Consider the following 14,656-nt stretch of genomic DNA (forward strand, 5'->3'; position numbering starts at 1 on the left):
TGTTATCATTGAGAACTTTCTAATGTATTTGATCCTACTTAGATGTTAAATGAATTATTCATTTTTTTCAGTGTCCAAGTCAAAGAAAAATGTTATTCTTCTCATGCGTCATTTTATGTCATTTACCACTTAACATCATTCGTAATGTCATCTTTCAAAGTCTGAGTATCATTCAAAATTTCATCATCATGCTAAATTTCAATCTCATCAACAATCTCAATCATAATAATCTCAAGTCCCAACATCATTCATATTTTCACTATTATTATTAATATTTTCATCATTATTATTCATATTGTCAGTATCATTAGTAATCTGAACATCATATAATATTTTAATGGACTTCCCTGTCCCCCACAGAGACCTGAGTCACAACCGCCTCAAGATCTTGGGGGCGAAGCTGTTCTCAGGGCTCACTGGGCTGCGGTACCTGTACGTATACGATTTTATTGTACGTTTATTAACTTGGTTTTATTGTATTAATTAACCAGCGACGTATTTATTTTTTTGTAAAGCTTGCGTAAATGACATCATTTTATGTGCCGTCGATTAATGTGACGTGGTGTTTCTCTGAGTAGAATGATGACTCGATATTCATGTAGATCGAATTACATGAAGCATCGAATAATTCATACGCTTAATAGTCTAAATAACACTTATTCATAACATTAAATAAATAATAATCGTAAAACATGAGTTGAACGTTATTCTAGGGTTGCGTGTCGTATATTGTACTTATAAATTGGTTATAACAGTAGCGCGAGTAAAAATCGTGATAGACGTGACGTGAGTAATACTCGTCATAAAGATGATGAAATAATACTTGTTATAAAAGTGACGTGAGTAATTTATGTCATAAACGTGACGTAATAATACTTGTCATGAAAGAGACGTAATAATAATCGCCACAAGGTGACGTAAATACTACTTATGAAGAAGGTTTCGTATCAATACCGCTTGTTGACGCGTCCTTGTGATGTTCTGCGGCAGACAAATGGACGGCAACCTGATCAGCTGCATCGACGAGCAGGCCTTCAGAGGCCTCACCTTCCTCGAGATCTTGTGAGTAAATATTTACCTTTATTTCCTTACTTTAAAAATCAATGTAAACTTTATTTCCCTGCTGAAAAATATCAATGGAAATAGATCCGTTGAACGGGTCATTGTTGGCCGGAGATATGCATGGTGGTTAAAATACTGTAGAGGGAAAGTGAAGATTATAAAGACGGTCTTGTGATGGCAAATTCAAATGTACCTGGCTTTGCTATTAATTTTATTTAATATCTTTGAAGATCTCGTCTTGCATCTTCTGCTTTTTTCATGGCTCAATTATTTTTAATCAATTGATCACAAAATATATTAATCGGGTATAACCGAACAGTTTCATTAGTTGCGCATATAAATTGATTAATGGATTGTCGCGATAATAGCCTGATGGCATGTTTTAAAAGTAAACAATTAAAAAAGGCTTTATTCAGGAAAATTTTCTCATATTATCCTTGAAAATTCTAAACAAAAATATAATTCAAACTGCGTAAAATATTGAAATTAGAATACAAGGATTCAGATAAAATGTCGAATCAGCTTTTTGAAAAATAATATAATTATATTTAAGACCGTGGCACTGCACACACAGCCCCACGAGCCACAAAGATTCGCCCGTAACCGTGCTCAGGGAATGTCTTTGGTCGGTAATCGGCGTAATGCGATCAAAGGCGCCGTTGACAGCCTAGCTTACGTTTCGCAAACCCGGCAGCCATTTGTCCTTCTAGCCTCCGGTTTGGCGACATTTTATTTTGCGTTTTTTGTTTTACGTTACCGCAGGAGTAATGTGTTTTAAACCACAGAATATCTTCTTACTTTTTCCCGTTTTGTGCTTATGTTTTAATATGATGAGTAAACATATATTGTAGATGCGCCAGTTTTCCATCATCTTTTTTAAACCGTTACTTTATTCTCGATCATTTAAATTTTTTCAATCGCTATCCAATGCAAAATGTATACAAGCTTTTGCCAGCGATTCGTAAATTTCCGCCTATGTAGTGTTGACCTAAGAATCCGCTTCCACATGCCTTCATGCATTTTGAGCCTCAAAAGCTATATATACACCGATCAGAATGTTAACTGGCATGAAATTATTGGACTTCTCATGTAATTTCATGTCGAGAATCTCATGCTCACTTTTGGTCATTGCACGTCATTTGAGCATCTAAGTAATCGTCCACGCAGAATTATTGATTGGTTATTAATCATTTAGATAAATATGCGCTCGCTACCTTCAGTTCAGAACTTACCTAACCTCAATCGCAACTGGTTAAGTATAGTATGTTTCCTATTGTTTTCCGTTCCATGTGTCATCTTTCATTTCATCATGCAATTCATTTTTAGCGCGTTTTCTCATTTATGGGAAAAAAGGCGCTATTGTGCTCGTCATGTCCGTCCGTCTGTTTGTTCGTCTGTCCGCCCGTCCGTCCGTGACCACGTTTTCGTCGACGAGAAAATGCGCTCTCTGTCACTCACTGCAGTGAGTACTGAGTTATATTTTTTAACGACAGTGAACGGGTATAAATTTAATATTTGAATCTAATTTGTATCCAATTGATAAACCGTTATTTCTTTTAGTGCATATTCTTCTGCATAATATTTATCTCCCTGACAGGAAAAACATGAATTCGTTTTCTGGATCTTTTTTACTGACTATATCAATGAAATTCAACTACAACCCTTGAGAAAACAAAGCTCTTAAACGACAATCATTGGCGTTCGATTGCCGATTGCCAGGCCGATAAACTGGCCATATTAATGTTTCAATTCTAACTTAAGAAAAAAAGCTAAACTACGTCAATCGTATCTAATTGACCTTGATGATGAAATACCAAAATAATGAAATTAAAATTCAGAACTTACCTAACCTCAATCGCAACTGGTTAAATGTAGTATGTTACCTATTGTTTACCGTTCCATTTGTCATCATTCATTTCATCGTACAATTAATTTTTTTAACGACAGTGAACGGATTTGAATTTAATATTTAGTATTTAATTTGTATCCAAATGATAAACCGTCATTTCTTTTTGTGCATCTTGTTCTGCTTAATATTTATGTCCCTGACAGGAAGTAATATGAATTCATTTTCGCTATCTTTTTTACTGACCATATCAATGAAATTTAACTACAACCTTGAAGAAAACGAAGCTCTTAAACGACAATCATTGGCGGTCGATTGCCGATTGCCAGGCCGATAAACTGGCCATATTAATGTTTCAATTCTAACTTAAGAAAAAAAGCTAAACAACGTTAATCGTATCTATTTGACCTGGATGACGAAAGACCAAATTATAAAATAAAATTATAACTTTAAATAAAAATAAACTTTTAAACAGTACTCGTCTTTAATTACCCAGGACAATGAAGGACAACAACATCACGACGCTGTGGAGCGGCACGTTCGACCACACCCCGCGACTGCGCGCCCTACGCATCTCAGGCAACCAGCTGATCTGTGACTGTCAGCTGGCCTGGCTCGGCCGCTGGCTGGCGTCAGCACCGCATCTTGCGCCCTACATCAGGTGCTCGTCCCCCAGCAGGCTTAGGGACAGGATCCTCACCGACGTCGCCCAGAGCGAGTTCAAGTGTGCAGGTCAGTGGTACTTTTAAAAGGGATATAATTTATTATTTATTTATTCTCTTATTATTTCTATATATAGGGGCGGGTTTATTACAATTGCCGCGCGTTTTAATGTAAGGATTTTATCACAAGGTCCAGTTCAGAGATAGGATATTCACCGATGTCGCCCAGAGCGAGTTCAAATGTGCATGCCAGTGGTACTTTATATAAAGGATTTTTAAGAGGGACGGGTTTATTATAATTGACACGCGTTTTAATGTAAGGATTTTATCACAAGATCCGACTCAGAGATATGATATTCACCGAAGTCGCTTTTAGTGTTCAGGTCACTGGTACTTTCATGAGGGACTTGAAAGTGGGCCAATTTATTATAATAGACACCCGTTTTGATCCAAGGCTTTTATTACAAAGTCAGGTTTTGATTGGGATTTGGTTGTTGATTAAAAGTTATGCATAGTGTTTTGTTGTTTGTACATGCTTAATGTTGCTTTTTTGTGTATAATAAGATATATTATCAAAATTCAACTTCTTTTGCAAATTGTGAACATTGGTTGGATTGATAATGTTTACTATATATGCAAAATGTATTAATGAGGTTTTAAGCCAAAAAGACATGTATTGATAGAATTTCATTCAGTGAAGCTAAACTTTATATCACGTTTGTCAAAATACAAATAATTTATAATAACAAATTATTCAATTATTGAGTGTTAACTGACAAGGGCGGTCAATATTCCTGCGCATAAACCGAGGACTTCGCGAAAAGTTAAAATCTCAAGAATACGTTACAAAATGCAAAATTTGCCGTTTACGGTAACGAAAATGCGAAAAATTTGATAATTTAATTGGGTGCCAAGAAATGTGTTCATGAACAGCAGCAAATGCTGACGCCAGTTGTAGGCTTTGGTCTGGGATGGTATCTGCGTTTTATTATTTCATGGCATGATTATACTGACTGCCTGTGTCAGTTCGACAGGCTATCGCACGAGAACCGAATTTGGTTTGTTACACATTCTTGCTTCACGTGAATTTTCTGAGTGTTATTTTTTAAAACAGGATTTTATTGCTGACTAGTACTGAAATAACGAGGTTTCTCTGTGGGAAATGAAACCACAGACCATCGTACGTAAAAAATAGCTGAAGGTTAATTTTTGGTCGCGCACGAAAATAGCGTCCAAGTCATTGGAACGGAAAATTTAAAGTCGAGATTGCATTTTCCCTTTGTTGTAATTAATTTATAGGGTGTTTTGTTTAATCAACTTATAAGTATTGTAATCAATAGACGACACGTAATCGTTTATAACGCCAAAGCGGTTCCTACTCATTTCTTCTATACTGAACTCGATCTGAAGTAGAGATTGAAATTCGGTCATGTAATGGGTGCATTATTAAGTATGTTCTCAGGAATTGGGAAGCTAATGCAAGTAATAACAAAAGTATATTGATTTTTCCTGGCAACTCTTTTTTTCTTAAATTGTAGATTAATTTGTTATAAGAGCGATCAAACTATTTTAATATTTAAAATAGTAATAGTATTAAATAGTAATAGTATTAACTATTTAATAGTTGATAGCAATTTTTAAAATAGTTTAATAATAGTTTAAATAGTTTAATATTTAAAATAGCAGACCGAAAATGGCTTTTCTGTCTGCACGACTATTCTTTCCCCGTCAGACCAGAGCTCGAAATTAACATTTAGACAAGCCAAAGAAATTTTCACGATTCCCGCACACCGCCTTATCCATTCGCAATTACGTATTTCGCTTCAATTCGCGTTCTTCAGACTTGTCGTTTATTTGCTCGTTTCGACCGCAATTTTGTACGGCAATTTCTCTCATGATAGCGGAGCGAGAAGCCAATCCTACGCCTGGCAATTGGATTGTCGCTGGCAAGGAAACGCTCGCCCAAAAAGACACCAATGCCTTCTCGCCGCCAGGATTTATTTCTCTTTTACAGATGCGATGGCTTGCACTCCATTTGTTCTCCATGTTTCTTCGTCTGAGATTTTGCCAAGCTTTCAAATTTTGTCACTTCTTTTTTATTACATTTTTCTACATTGCACGAACTGCTTCTCTATGTAGAGCTGGGATACATGTGAGAAATATCCCGGCATTTATGTAGTATGAAGTCAAGTTTTAATAATAAGTCGTAGTTACATTCCTGTCGTTAATGCTGCAAACCATTGCACGGTGTGAGATAAAATTTATTGATATCTATGCTAGTCTGCATACCTTATCTGTTTCGAGCTGTGCTTCCATTTGCTGTAATTTCTTCTTTGTTTTAACCAATCTTTAGACTCTCTCAATGTAGACAGTTAAGTAGCTTAGCTTTCTTAGTTTCGTTTGGAAAGGGGCAAAGGGTTAGATCCGTGACAATAAGGCCTATTCTCCTTATTTCATATTTTAAGAGCAAATTTCCTGTAACACGCATTTCTCTGGATCTCTTGATCGGCTGCAGTGCTTATTGTTGTTAGCAGACATTTTTAAATCGTATTTTCTTTTTTTTGTTTGTTGCCCTTTCTTTCATTTTCTCTCCCTTTCAAGCACATTCTTCAAAGAGTAGTTAACTGCAAAATTTCAGAGTTCGGAAAGACCCTTCTTCTACTGGGCCGGGTATTTTTCATTGTAAACCCTCCCTTTCTGTAAAAGCCTGATGGTTAATTAGGGTCTCTATGTCGACATCCATGTCACGCTGTCGCACAAGCAGGAAGCCAAAACTATTAGAGGATTAAATTTGTTCAATTGAGTTTTTAAAGATCTACTTTGCCGTATTAATGTTACCAAAGCAGTTAATTAGCGCGAAGTCTTTTCTCGTTTTACTTTCTTCCTAGATTCAGATCATCGCGATAGATGCAACATAGAATTTTTATTTTTCTATCAATCATGGTACTATTTCGGACAAAAATTTTAATTAAAGTTCCTGTTCAGTTCTGACTAACTGCGGACCATAAGCCTCTTTATATTATAGGGAGGAATTATGAACGGGAAAGGATCGAAGAGCAGCGTTTCTACGCCATTTGTTGGTAGTAATTACGCATTGACGACGCTGGGACTCTAACCTTTGATTTATATTGAAGTAACTTTGCTATTCTTGTTACGTAAATCTATTTCGGAGACAAAGATTGCCATAATTTCTTTCTCCTCTTTTTAATTATGATAAGAAAGGAGAGAGTTGTTTTTTTATGCCAAAAAATTTACATTTTGATCCATTCTCCTAGGTGGACATCTCAGCTGTTGTTAAGAAAATGTCTTCACACATTTGCGTGAATTTTTTGTATATATTCATTAAATGAATTCCAGTTTTTACTTATTATAATTGGAGTAATTATTGTATTACGTGCCCAGGTCTAGTATCGTCGAGCGCTCCCCGTGAGTGCACCCTGTCGCCCGTGTGTCCCCGCGGGTGTTTGTGCGGCCAGGGCATCGTTGACTGCAGGGACACGGGGCAGCAGCGCGTCCCCACACACATCCCCGACGACACCATCGAACTGTGAGACATTCTTGACAATCATCGAACTGTGAGAAATTCCTTGACAATCGTCCAACTGTGAGACATTCCTTGACAATCGTCGAACTGTGAGACATTCCTTGACAATCGTCGAACTGTGAGACATTCCTTGACAATCATCCAACTGTGAGACATTCCTTGACAATCATCCAACTGTGAGACATTCTTTGACAATCATCGAACTGTGAGACATTCCCTGACAATCAATGAACTGTGAGACATCCTTGCCAACCATCGAACTGTGAGACATATTCTTGCCAGCCATCGAATTGCAAGACTTTCTTGTTTAAAATGGAACTGTGAGATCTTGCTTATCTATACCATCGGACTGCGGGACATTCATTGCCAACCATCAAGCAGAATCATTTCATGATCTACCATCGAACTGCGTGACATGAGTTTCCAACATCTACAATTTTTGATTTCACGTTAAATGGTTCATCGTTATTATAACTTGTATTTTGATCTAAGTATTAAACACCACAACCATTGCCTCGTCTTGGCTTAATGCCAATACACACGAAAAGAGTATAGGCTGAAAATTCTACACTGTTAGAAAAAACGGTGAAAAAACGGTCCCACTGGCGTTTTAGTGGCCGGTCGCCCCGTGAAAATAAATTGTTTCGCCGTTTTTATCAGGTGTTTTACGGATTTCTAGTGTTAAATTAGAATAAAAACGGCGAAACGGTGTTTATTTTCACGTGCCGACCGGCCACTGAAACGCCGGTAATACCGTTAACGGTAATTTTTCATAAAGTGTAGGCTCGTTATCCATGGCCGGCGCATGGCCGCCCATCAGCCGAGATTTGCTCCAGCGAAGTCCCTCTTGCCAGCCCAGAATGCAGATGGAGTTTGAGAGCTTTAGCGACGCGCCGGAGCTGTGCAAACCAGATAAAAATTCCTGAGATTGGCGGCTTTGCCTGGCACGTGGCATGGTTTCCATCAGTATTGCGTAGACTTGATCACTGTTACTGCTCTGAATTTACATGCCGCGTTTCATTTTGCAAGATATTAATTATTGCTTCCTAAATGATCCCCTCGTAATTCTTAAATGCTTTTCATTAGATTCATTTGTATTTGGCAGAAAGAATTTAATATTTGTTCGCAGTATTTGATACTAAGACAAGAAGGTGGAGATTATTTCTTGAGATAAGTCAAGAGTATTAAACTTACTGGTTTGTAATACAAACCACAACACAATTAGGTTTATACAACATAAACTGTTATTTCTGCGATTGGCATTTTGGGCTCGCATTTGGTTTATAATCACTCGTGGATCTTCCCGACTGAATTTTAATCTATCTCGGATGTATCTACTTATTTTATTTTATCATTCGAAACGTAAAAATCTCGGATCCGAATACGAGATTTTTACGTTTTGAATGAAATTTAAATTAGCCTTGATTTCATTTTCCATAAAATTTATTCTACCTAGTATTTGTATGGAGAAATTACTCTTTCAAATTTCGAGTTTGCGAACTCTCTCCTGATTCACCGAGATTTTCTGACGAAAGTTTAAAAAATAGATTAAAATAATGGTCAGTTACTTGGATAAATTTTTGAATGATAACTTGATACATTATTGCTATTTTTTTTTTATTTCAGGCGACTGGAGCACAATCAGATCGTCGAAGTTCCATCGAAAGCCTTCGCCGCGTTCCGTTTATTGAAACGCATGTGAGTAATCCACGTATCACGCGTTCAGTGTTCGTAAGTTTGTACTTCTTTATCAAACTTTCCTACCATAATACTTTGCAGCTAGCTTGCTCAATATTGAACCATTAATCTTATTGTATTTACTTTACTATCGTTAATATTGTATTTGCTACACATTTCTTGTGTAGCAAGTTAATACACACCTGGGGCTATGCTTTCAAAACTGGCTAAGTGAACGTAAGTACTTACGCTCTATTTTCTTGTCTATGATTGGTGGATTTTGGTTGAAAGGCCGTCAATGATTGGCTGATGAACTTACGATCTCTTAACTTTTTTGAAAGTATAGACCCTGAAACTTTATGCCATTACTGCTATGAATGATTCAGATTTCAAACATTGATTAATTCTGTTCTTAACTATTCATGAATATATTCTTGAATTTGCCTCGAATTAAAATTCACATTTGTAGTAACCCTCTTCTCTCTTATAAGATGATTTGCAAATGTGTCATAGAATGGATTAAGTATTAGCTTTAATTCATCTAAATCATCGTCGTAGAATATATTAAACGGTGTACCTTATTCGTACACAACTGCATCATAGAATATATTAAACTTTAGATTTTTCCACCAAACTGAGTCACAGAATAGATTAAACTTTAGATTTATCCCACCACACTGCGCCATAGAAAAGATTAAACTTTAGATTGTCTTACCAAACTGCGTCATAGAATAGATTAAACTTTAGATTGTCTTACCAAACTGCGTCATAGAATAGATTAAACGTTAGATTTTTCCCACCAAACGGAGTCATACAATAGATTACACTTTAGATTTTCCCACCAAACTGAGTCATAGAATATATTTAACGGGAAATGAAATGCACGATCAACTGGATTTCATGGTTTAGTAATGGAGTATTGTAATGTCCATGGGAAACTCAATGAAGTTTCCGGAACGGCTTGTTCATTGACAGTTAGTTTATATGTTACCGATTGTATTTCGTTATTAAGGCTTCTGTATGTAGTTTAGAAATTCAAGATTTGAATGCATACAGCATGAGTTATGATGTTGGGAATTGTAGCTGTGTGGTTTGGGACCCAAACATATGGATAAACACATCCATTAGCTTATTGATGAACGTCTCGAGTTTGGTGTGGGATTTGCAAATTGAGGAAATTGATTTGCAACTTAAGTCCCGTGTTCACTGTGCTGTGGGAATAACTTGTACCTGTGTGAACTTAGTTCTAACTAGTGAGAGGTACTATCAGAACTTGGCGTTCTGTTTAACAGTGTTATGTAAATGACACGTACTGTATTAGTTATCTTGTAATGTGTTGTAATTATATTGTTTTATGAAGATTGAGTTTAAGCAAATCTCTCGTGGTTATTTATTAAAAGAAATTAGTATTGTATAGCAGTTACTCTACCGAAGAAATAATTCCCAGCAGTGTCAGTTGAATGCAAACGCTGCCATGAAACGCTGGGATTAATATTACTTTCATGTGCATTATTTTAATTGTTTAGTTTTTAATAACTTAACTTTGATATTTTATAAATTAACGTGAAAACATTCCAAAGCGATTTGACTTATCCTTCGATTTATTAGTCCGTTTTTATTATATTTTTAAGTGTAAGATTCAAATTGTTTGATGAATATAGTCCACGTTAAAAACAACGTGGATATTTTGTTTTAAAAATCAATGAATCTTTTATAGGTATATCATAGTCAGTTTATGAGATATTAAGTTATTTGTGTAGTCTACCGTCACAATAATGAAATGAACTGGTGTTTGGTTTGTTGCTTTTTACTTGATTTGAATGCTCTAAAAATGTGGAATTTTTAATTTCACCGTTGTCTTATGAAAAGCGATACAATATTTGATAATAACGTTTGAAAATAATAAATATAAATTGGTAAAAAATATATAAATAAAATAGAAAGCCAATATTTATTTTTCTGCCGCAGTGACCTGAGCAATAACGAGATCGCCTCCATTGCCGACGACGCCTTTCATGGCCTGCGAAGTTTGAATTCCATGTAAGTGTCCATTTGTTAGACTAATGTTGGTGTTTAAGTTGTTTCCCTCGTTATGTTTTTTTTGGGTAAGATTTTTAGCGCATTTTCTCATTTATGGAAAATATGCACTATTGTGCTTGCCATGACCGTACGTCTGTCTGTCTGTCCGTCCGTAACTTCACGTTTCCGTCGACGAGAAAATGCGCTCTCCGTCACTCACTGCAGTGAGGACTGAGTTATATTTTTTAACAATGCATTCTATTTAGCCGCTAACTAATTACTTCAGAATATCCACTGTTAGAGTTTTAGACCAATGTCGGTGTTTAAGTTGTTTCACTCGTTAAGTTTTTTGGGTAAGATTTTATAACAAGTAATTTGATTTACCCATAAACTAATTCAGACAATTGACGCTTAAATTTTGTTCACTGGATCCCATAAAATTTATACTCTGAGTAAACCAAATCACTGAATAACATGCCCAATTCTTCCCTTTATCGTTCTCCAATAATGTTACTGAAAATAATGTTTTTATCGTTTCTTTTAATATAAAATAATGTTTATTCTGCAGTGTTTTGTACGGGAACAAACTGACGGAGATATCCGAACACGTCTTCCGAGGGTTAACATCTCTGCAGCTGCTGTGAGTGCTCGGCTGTGCATGTATATTAGTATACATCCATATATTATTTATATGGATGTTACATCCATATATTATTTATATGTGTTATATGTGTCAGAATTGTTGAATATTTTATATAATCACGATCGAATATTATTTATAATCATTGGCTGCTGTGAGTGCTCGGCCGTGGATATATATATATTAGTATATTACATCCATATATTATTTATATGTGTTATATATGTCGGAAATGTTGAATATTTTGTATAATCACGATCGAATATTATTTTTAATCATTGTGTGAAATGCTTGTGTAATAAGCTGTCATCCTCATCAAGTTCACAATTCTGTGAGGCAAGTTTTTTTGCATTAATTTTCTTTAATTAAGTTATTTATTTCTTAATTTCATGTTAAATTTTTTGTATAATCTATAAATATTCGATAAATTTCTATCTGTTAGCATGACCAATTCTGTCTCTTGATAATCGTCAGGATTTTTATAGGCGCAACTGGAACTTTCACTATCTTAGCCCGTCGTTAATTTTAAGTCTCTCAAATACTCCATAAAAAGGAACAAAAAATATAATTCGCTTATCTTATCGCAGGCAAAAGTGATCGTTTGCACCTAGCATGAATAATTACCGGAAAATGCATCCGCATATATTAGCTGGCCTGTTGAAATTTAGACAGCTGTTGTGGTAACAGAATGGCTGGCGATAGCCTGCCTTATATTTTCAAATTCTATCCAATGTAAATTTTATCATATTGCCAGGCTCGGCAATCAAATATTAATTGAGCTGCATGACTTTTTTTATTTCAATGCATCGGAGATATTGCAGCGAGAGAGAGGAGCTATTGCAGCAGCTAAAATGAAACTCGTTCATCTATCTCATACAAGAATGATTAAAAAAATATTCTTTTTCAATTTAGGTCAACTTCGAGCGTAGTCATGTTTGCATTAATTCTTTAGTGGTATTTGATCTAGCTTTTTTTATTTGCGATGAATTCACGTTTGCGTTAATACTTAAGTTGATCAATTTACTCACTATTTATCTGTTGATTTGCGCAGGCTGCTGAACGCGAACAAGATTGAATGCGTCCACGCAAACGCCTTCAGAGATCTCGTCAGCCTAAAGGTTTTGTTGTTTAAGAAATTTGCTTACAATTGCGTTATAAGTTATAAGTTATAAATCATCATTCACTGTAAGATTTCCTAAGTTCACAATAAAAAGTGTTCAATTTTTAAGTCCTTACATCGAGTTGAGTTCTTCGTGTACTCGCTGCTCAAGTTAAAATATTTAATTCCTCTCTCGTCTGATGCAAATTGAACGGAAATGAGTTTGTCTAATAGGATTTAGTGACGCTCCAATCGTTTTTCCATAGCGCTGACAAAATAGAACAGTTTCCCTTCCTCGATTGCATTTCGGTGAGATTTAAACGTGGCTCTTTGTCTGATCGCCGATTACGAGCGAGAAAGAAATAGTGATTGAACGGAAATACGACTATTGGTGCTGATAATGATTCTTGCTGGAGGGAAATTACAGTGAAATTTAAAACGTACGAAATAATATAAAAATCGCGAAACTAATTTATAAACAAAGTGGAAATAATGTTTCTACAGTACTTTCAAACGTGTTTTGCTGTTGTTAGTCAACTAGTTAGTTTTATTTAGTTTTGTTTATCCTATCTTGTCATGTGACTAATTATCAACTCAGAATAATGCAAGAACAAGCTCAAATTCCGACATTATTAAAATGATTTTGAGATGAATAAACACTTGGAAATACCATGACGTGACACCTTGACACCTGACGACTCAGACCTGAAAACCCACGAAGAAGACTTTAATATTTGAAATATCCCATACAATGTTTTATTATTTTAGCGCTTAATAAGATATAATTGCTGATATTTATCGCTATTTTGCAGGTCCCTGTACGACAACAACATCAAGACGATGAGCAACGGCACCTTCGCTTCCATGCACATAGTGCACACTATGTGAGTGAGGGAATATCATTATTTACCTTATTGATATAGTTGAAAATAAATGTCATTGATTGGTTTTGATGTGTAGCTTATTTTCTTTGTCGAGAATCGTTACTAATAGCACTTGGAGGTAGGAGCTATCTGCGAAAAGGTATGTTTTTTTTCGGTCTAATTCAGTGAATATATACGTAAGCATCTTCGAGACTATTTGTCGTCAGTGTAACGACGAATAATCTGATTACACTCCCAATTAAAATTATATTTTTCATGAAAACCATAGATGTCAAGGAAAGTTTATATTGGAAACTAGAAAATATGCACCGCACGAATCTTTTCAGTGCGAGTGAACTCGCCTATCCGATTTAAAGTTCGGCAGTATAAGTTACGGGAATTGAACAAAGTAGTTTAACTTTGGTTATACCAACGAAGACATTCCAATGCATGCAGCAAGTCAGTTTCTAGCAGGCAGCTCATGCGAATATTCATGGCTGTTATGAGTTTCCCAATCATATTTTGGTCGAGACGTGAACGGCGTAGTATCTGTAATCTGTTTTCGGCTCTTTTATCTGTAAAGCTCGGCTCTGATTAAAGAATGGATGGGACTTTTTTAATGCCCTTCTTAGTTTATTTATGAAACTTGTACCATGAAGCATCTTATTTGATATCGTTATATATTATCGATGGTTATCATCGACGGTTAAGGATTATCGAAATAGAATTGCAATAAAATCTGATTTATACGTTCGGTAACAAGCGAACTCATCTTAACCTCGACTCACGGAACCTTATCATCTCGAAATGAATCTTTATTTTTCAAATAACGGTTAAATTTTTGTAGTAAAAAATTTTCCCTAGCCTCTGTGGCGCCTTGAGTGATTTGGGGTCTGAGGCGTTTCCCGAAATATCGATTAGTTTGTAAATTTTTGCGGACGTCAAATTTTGTTCTTACTAACGATGCAATTTTTCAACGGATCGTAACTTGCAAAAAAAAATCTTAACATTGAAACTATAATTTGGGAGTAGCCATTTCGGTAAACTGTTAATAAATGTACATATTGACTGTTATTCGCTTCACACGAGTACCGTATAGCCATGACTTGAGCGCGTAATAAATTTCGCGTGCTTAACGAAGGGATTTGGTATGGGCGTCACTGCTGGAGCTGTGCAATGTGCATGTCTTATCAGGTGCTAATGGCGAGCTTGGTTACTCCCTCCATCAATAAAGAGTGGGCCCA

The 14,656-nt window shown here is 35.8% G+C and overlaps 1 protein-coding gene across 1 annotated transcript in view; it reads left to right on the plus strand.

The window, feature by feature from the left end:
* Nucleotides 1-360: 360 nt before the first annotated feature.
* Nucleotides 361-14,656, plus strand: part of LOC108671064 (protein slit) — a gene marked incomplete at both ends in the record, with an annotated part of 31,033 nt that continues 16,737 nt past the window's right edge. Inside the window, 9 exon segments of the mRNA XM_047885743.1 lie at nucleotides 361-432; nucleotides 991-1,062; nucleotides 3,405-3,640; nucleotides 6,973-7,117; nucleotides 8,741-8,812; nucleotides 10,760-10,831; nucleotides 11,379-11,450; nucleotides 12,502-12,573; nucleotides 13,362-13,433. Of these exon segments, the coding sequence (XP_047741699.1) occupies nucleotides 995-1,062; nucleotides 3,405-3,640; nucleotides 6,973-7,117; nucleotides 8,741-8,812; nucleotides 10,760-10,831; nucleotides 11,379-11,450; nucleotides 12,502-12,573; nucleotides 13,362-13,433 (809 nt within the window).

This window comes from Hyalella azteca, unplaced genomic scaffold (genome assembly GCF_000764305.2).
Source record: "Hyalella azteca isolate HAZT.00-mixed unplaced genomic scaffold, Hazt_2.0.2 contig2958, whole genome shotgun sequence".
In the NCBI taxonomy this organism is placed as follows: domain Eukaryota; kingdom Metazoa; phylum Arthropoda; class Malacostraca; order Amphipoda; family Hyalellidae; genus Hyalella; species Hyalella azteca.